The 6,000-nt window shown below is 31.8% G+C and overlaps 1 protein-coding gene across 1 annotated transcript; it reads right to left on the reverse strand.

The window, feature by feature from the left end:
• Positions 1–994: 994 nt before the first annotated feature.
• On the reverse strand, positions 995–2,482 carry LOC111493490 (acetylajmalan esterase-like). The gene is made up of 5 exons (XM_023143195.1): positions 2,212–2,482; positions 1,904–2,116; positions 1,676–1,824; positions 1,323–1,596; positions 995–1,242 (listed from the first exon to the last, which is right to left on the reverse strand). Exons 1-5 carry the CDS (start codon positions 2,480–2,482, stop codon positions 1,025–1,027), a joined length of 1,125 nt encoding a protein of 374 aa, XP_022998963.1. The 3' UTR covers positions 995–1,024.
• Positions 2,483–6,000: the final 3,518 nt, after the last annotated feature.

The following is a 6,000-nucleotide window of genomic DNA, read 5'->3' on the forward strand; positions in this document are numbered from 1 at the left end:
CTTTTATGATTTAATTAGAAGTATATTTTATTTTATTGTCAGAGTAAGTTTATATTTTCCTAATTTGTAGCTATTAGTTGATAGCTTGTATCCTATTTAGATGTGAATATCAATGGAATTGAACGTTCCATCCCAATTCTATTTCTCACATATAACTCTGTTTTGTTTATGTTAAGAAAGAGAAATAGAAACAGAATTGAAATGTGTGTATTCTCATTCATATTCATAACCTTATTTTAAATAGTATACAAACTATCCATTAATACAGATCAATAAAAAAAAAATATAAACTAATTAAATATTAAAAATAGAATAAAATAAAATATACTACAAATCAAATCATAAATCAAGAAAAAAATATTAGGATATAATATCTAAGATATATTCCATAACTAATATATTCTCTAAATATTATATCTCAATAATTTTTTGTAATAATATTTTTATATCTATTCACACTTTTGAATGGTAGATATTGTGTCATCTTAAACTAAATTTACATCTTAAACTAAATTTAATACTCAAATTACAATGTAGACTCGAACAACAACCAAACATGCTCACGATGATAGTTTCATTATATTTCTTAGCTTTTGGAATAATGTAATTATTGGAATATTTTTAGATAGAAAAAGTTAGATTTTCGGTAAGAATTGGTTAATAGTATATTTGATATAAGATTTGGTGAGTAGAATCACTCATTTTTAGAATTTAGTTTTATTAAATTTAAAATACGGTGAACATGAATGAAGATCGGACTTTAGATCTCACTGGGACTTTTGATCCCATCTATGTTTCCTAGACTTTCGATCTCACTTATGTTTCTTGGACTTTCAATCCCACTCTTGTTTTTCATTTTTGACAGAGCTCCTCATTCTTAACATCGAATCAGAGCTTCATTCATAGCCATAGCCAGCCGTAATGAAAAACATATCAATCCAATATATTCATATGTTTCAAAAAAAAAAAAAAAAAAAACCAAATAGGGAAGCCAAAAACTAAAAATAAACAACTAAAACAAAATTCAAACAATGCAATGAAGTTGTGGAAGGATGTCGTGAATGAGCCAATATGCCATGAATTTGTAAGCCTTTTGAGTCAAATGGATTCCATCCCAACTAACACGTTCATCTGGATTTGAACAAACTGATACTCCACCAACTCCGCACATCTTCATGAGGCTGAAGTTGTAGTCTCCTCCAATCCCGCAACATGATTTTTGCAAAGAAGTTTCATCAAAACCTAAATACCACACACATGAATAATTAAGATATCTATTCTATTCTTTTGAACTAAGCTCATAATAATTAAGAAAAACATACCGAGTATAAAAGCACGACGAAGGATCCACAACAATGCATTATAGTAGTCACCATATACGATCATGGTGTGTGGATTCTCTCTCTTGAGCACTTCAATAGCTTCCTTGATTTGATCATTGTGATAAGTAGCCAAGCCATTCAAATCTTTCAAACAATGAAGTTCATCGTAGGCGGTTGTATCATTGGTTTGGAATCCAGTGAGATAGATGGGTAAACATCCAATTGGAAAGTTTCCAGGAACAACAACTCGAGTAGCTCCGTAGCTTATCGCTTTCTGCACCAAAAAAGAAAAAAAAAACTTCAGAGGTAAGTAAAAAACTCTAATTCAAATAAATATATAAACGCAAAGTTACCTCAACCGCGTTCTTTATGGTTTGAACAACTTGGGGCACCATATCTTTCACGTCTTGAATAGTTTTGCCTTGAAACAAAGCGTAATTATAATCATTCCCACCAATCTCGCCCACCAAGAACAAAGCATTCCTTAATTTCTCATTGCAATCTATAAGATAGGAGCATAATAGAAATTAAAATGAACATATATAAAACAAAATATAATTAATTGGAGAGAAATTAGAAACCTCTTTGGTTGTAGCAAATGGAGTTGAAATGAGAGAACATCCAATAAAGTTGTTGGTTGAGAGAAGAGTTGGTGACCGGAGATAAGATTTGTTTTTGAGAAAGAAGCTGAGAAGACAAAGCCGTAGAACCAGCCACTGCGAAATTCACACCATGCCTTGTCAATGCATCTTTGTTCAAATAAGGGTTCACCAAGGGAAGTCCAGCGTCCAAAGCTGCAAATTGAAAGGGGAATATGGTCATATCATTAGACACCAATTTGGGGGGCTTGAGAATATTAGTAGAATAAAAGGTTAGAAGGAAGGGATACCAAAGTAATCAATCATGAGAAGACCATTGGAGCAGCGGCCAGTGGATTTGTTGAACAACGTTTCACCGTAAGGAAGATGAGAAAATGGGGTGTTGGGGTTTTGACGAATGAGGTTTCCAGTGTCCGAAATCGAGTCACCCAGTTGGTAGATAGCGTCGAACATGCAGGTTTTGAGTAGATGGGCTGTGGATGAAGGACAGCCAATAACTGAAACAAGAACAAGAAGAACAGCAAGAACAATAGAGGAAGGAGATTTGGTTGAAGGCGCCATTGTGGAAGAAATTCTGAATTGGAATTGTTGAATGGTGGAAGGGTGAGAGGTTTGGTTTTATAGGTTACCATGGTTTCCCAATTCTTTTTGGGAAGATAAAAGGGTTTTGATTTGTTTTTGAATTTCCTAATCCTTAAAGATAGGATTGAATTTTTATTAGTTTTGTTTTAGGAAATATAAATTTTAGAAAAAGAAAACTATTGGATTTATAAATTTAAAATAGATGTGAATTTTAAAAATCTAGGATAATTAAACAAAAATAAAATTTAAATCTATCCTACATAAAATTAAAAGATTGACTACCGATTAAACTTTTTAAGACAAAACTGAGTACAGGTTAAAAGCTTAATAAAACACTTGTAAAATTTTGACCTAATTAGGCAGCAAACCTAAAAGATATGAGTTAAAGTTTTAATTAAATATTTATTTTTTAAAAATTCAAACTTCATGGTTGATTTAAAAAATCTAAGTTACAAACTTAGACGTATAGATCATTGACTATTGTTTATTGGAATGGAGGATCGTTACAGTTTTCTCTATCACAATTGATAATGCAAGTTTCAATCATATAGATATTTCATATGTTACCAGAAGGATTTGAAGTTAGAATTCACTCGTCTTTGATGATGGAGATATATTACACATGAGGTGTTGTGCCCACGTAATTAACTTGATTGTGAATGAGGGGCTTAAAAAAATACATGGCTCCATTTCTAGTGTTACTAATGTAATAAAGTATGTTAGATCATCCCGTGAGAGATTACAAAGGTTTATAGATTGTGTTGAACAAGAAAAAATTGAATGTAAAACACTTGTTTGCTTGGATGTTGCAACTAAATGAAATTTCACTTATTTAACGCTTAATCATGCCTCAAAATTTGACAAACCCTTCCAACTATTAGAGGAAGAATTAGATTATGTTGAGTAATTCAAAGAAAGCAATAATGGAAACAAAATTATATGGTCACAACCATTGATGATTGAAAAAATGTTGTGTAAAGTTTTTGAAGGTCTTCTACGATGTCAATACAAGGATAAATGGTTCGTTATATGTGACTTCAAATTCTTATTTTTATGAATTTGGGGCATTCGATAATTTTTAATTGGGTGGAGTTCGAATATGAACTATGAATTAAGTAATATGAGTTCAAATGTGAACTCCAGACTGATAATTCGGCTGATCCGGCTTAGGCCTGATACGCTCGGACCATTTTCTACTAGTTTCAACTGTTCGTGAGCTTTTAAGGTTAGTAGGACAACATTTTAGCTGATTAGTTTAAAATTTTTGTAGTCAAGTTTACGTATTATTTTATGTAAAATTAGGTTTAGCTAGTTTAAATTATTTAGAGTTAAGTTTGCATTATTTTATGCAAAATTATGCTAAGCTAGTTTAAATTATTTGGAGTCAACTCTAAATTATTTTATGCAAATTTAGTTTTATCGAGTTTAAATTATTAGTACATGGTTTAAATTTTATTGTATGTAAAATTAGGTTAGTTTAAATTATTAGAAATAAGTTTAAGTTATTTGACCTAAGATTAGGTGAGCGAATTCCACCAGTAAAATTCTAATTTAGAATCTCAGAGGGACCAGCTTTAGAATCGCGTTTTTCGTGTCTTTTCTAATTTTTTCAATTTGTTTTAGTATGGTGTTTGTTCTATCAGTCCGATCTTTGATCGTTGTTTCTATCAACGAAAAAGTTCTCCGATCCATAGATCGAATTATAATGGACGAGTCTTGGATCATTCGATTACGTATTATCAAATTTTTTTCTTCAAGCTACGATCAAGGGGTCATAGTAGTTTCAGCCAACCCCAACCAAATAAAATTCTAATTTAGTGAAACATAGAGCTAGTTTGAATTAGTCATATTCGTAACCAGTTAATATTGGGATAATATATTAGTTATGGATATATTCTTAGTAATCCATTAATATTTTCATGATTTCATGAGTAATCAGTTAATATTGGGAGAATATATTAGTTATGGATATATTCGTAATCCGTTAATATTTTCATGATTTGATTAGTAGTATATTTTATTTTTATTGTGAAGACTTAGTTTATATTTTACTCATTTGTAGGTATTAGTTGGTAGCTTGTATCCTATTTTAACTTTGTGAATATCAGTAAAGATTAAACCTTCGATCCCAATTCTATTTCATTTCTCATATTTTCAGATCTATACACACTTCTTCTATGAGGGGTAGATATTGTGTCAGTTGGTATTAGAGTCAAGTTGGTAATTAAGGATTTGATATTATTACTCAACAAGATGAATGGTGGAAGTGGTTCTCTGGGTATAGCTATGGAAAAGCTTGTTGGCAATAATTATAATTATTGAAAATTATGTATGGAAGTTTATCTACAGGCGCAAGATTTGTGCGATTTAATTGAAGGTGATGACACAGAAATTCCAGCAGATACTCCACAAAATGATGAATTACGCCGAAAATGAAAAATCAAACGTGGAAAATCTCTATTTACCATGCGAACTTTGATTAGCAAGGAATATATTGATCATGTTCGTGATTTAAAGTCACCAAAGCAAGTGTGGGAAACGCTTCAAAGGCTGTTCACTAATTAAAATACAGCTCGATTGCAATTTCTAGAGAATGAACTAGTTGTTGTAACTCAAGTAATTTTTCTATTGAAAAATATTTCTTGAAAGTGAAAAATCAGTATTCTGACATGTTGAAGAATATTTCTTGAAAGTGAAAAATCAGTATTCTAAAATTTTAGAATTATATGCTGAGGAGCCAGTGAGGGAAGCTAGATTATGGCGTTGTCTTAGTCGTGGATTACGAAAAGACTTTATGCCCCTTGTTTCCTCAATACAAGGGTGGACAAATCAGCCTGCATTTATTGAATTGGAGAATTTGCTTTCTAATCAGAATGCTTTGATTAAGCAAATGATTAGCAGCAACGAGTTTTCCCCAAAGTCAGAAGATGTGTTGCACGACAAAGATCAAAGGAGACCGAATTTTCATTCATAGCCTTCATCAAGCAACGAGAATCGATTAAGAAGTGTGGAGTCGTCAAAGGAGCCATTTAAAGTTTGTTACAAGTGTGGAAAACCTGGCCATTTCAAACGAGATTGTCGAGTGAAAGTGGTGTGTGATCGTTGCGGAAAGCTAGGCCATATTAAGCCAAATTGCCGAATCAAAATGCAGGAATCAGGAGCAATCAGGGTTCAGGGGAAAAATGGAGTTTTAAAGGTCATGGTAAACAATAAGAAAAATGTGAGTGGATCATCCGAAATGTATGATCATTGCATATTGGAAGAAAGTGTTATCGCAGAAAATACATATTAATGAGCAAGTTGCAGACATATTTACTGAAGCACTTGCCAAAGTGAAGTTTGAAGTTTTTCGTAAGCCTCTTCGAGTTATTGAGAAATAAGCTTGCACCAGAGGAGACTCTCGTAATTGAGTGCAACTTATTGCTAGTTTGAATTAGTTAAGATATTCGTAATCAATTAATATTTGGATAATATATTAGTTATAGAATATATCTTAA

Source organism: Cucurbita maxima, unplaced genomic scaffold (assembly GCF_002738345.1).
Source record: "Cucurbita maxima cultivar Rimu unplaced genomic scaffold, Cmax_1.0 Cma_Scf00019, whole genome shotgun sequence".
NCBI classification, from domain to species: domain Eukaryota; kingdom Viridiplantae; phylum Streptophyta; class Magnoliopsida; order Cucurbitales; family Cucurbitaceae; genus Cucurbita; species Cucurbita maxima.

Excerpts from the sequence above, each read along its gene's own strand:
- LOC111493490 (XM_023143195.1), bottom strand. The coding sequence starts at position 2,482 with ATGGCGCCTTCAACCAAATCTCCTTCCTCTATTGTTCTTGCTGTTCTT. Across the intron at positions 1,825-1,903 it reads CATTTGCTACAACCAAAGAG|ATTGCAATGAGAAATTAAGG; the intron begins GTTTCTAATTTC and ends CCTATCTTATAG. Across the intron at positions 1,243-1,322 it reads TCGTCGTGCTTTTATACTCG|GTTTTGATGAAACTTCTTTG; the intron begins GTATGTTTTTCT and ends TGTGGTATTTAG.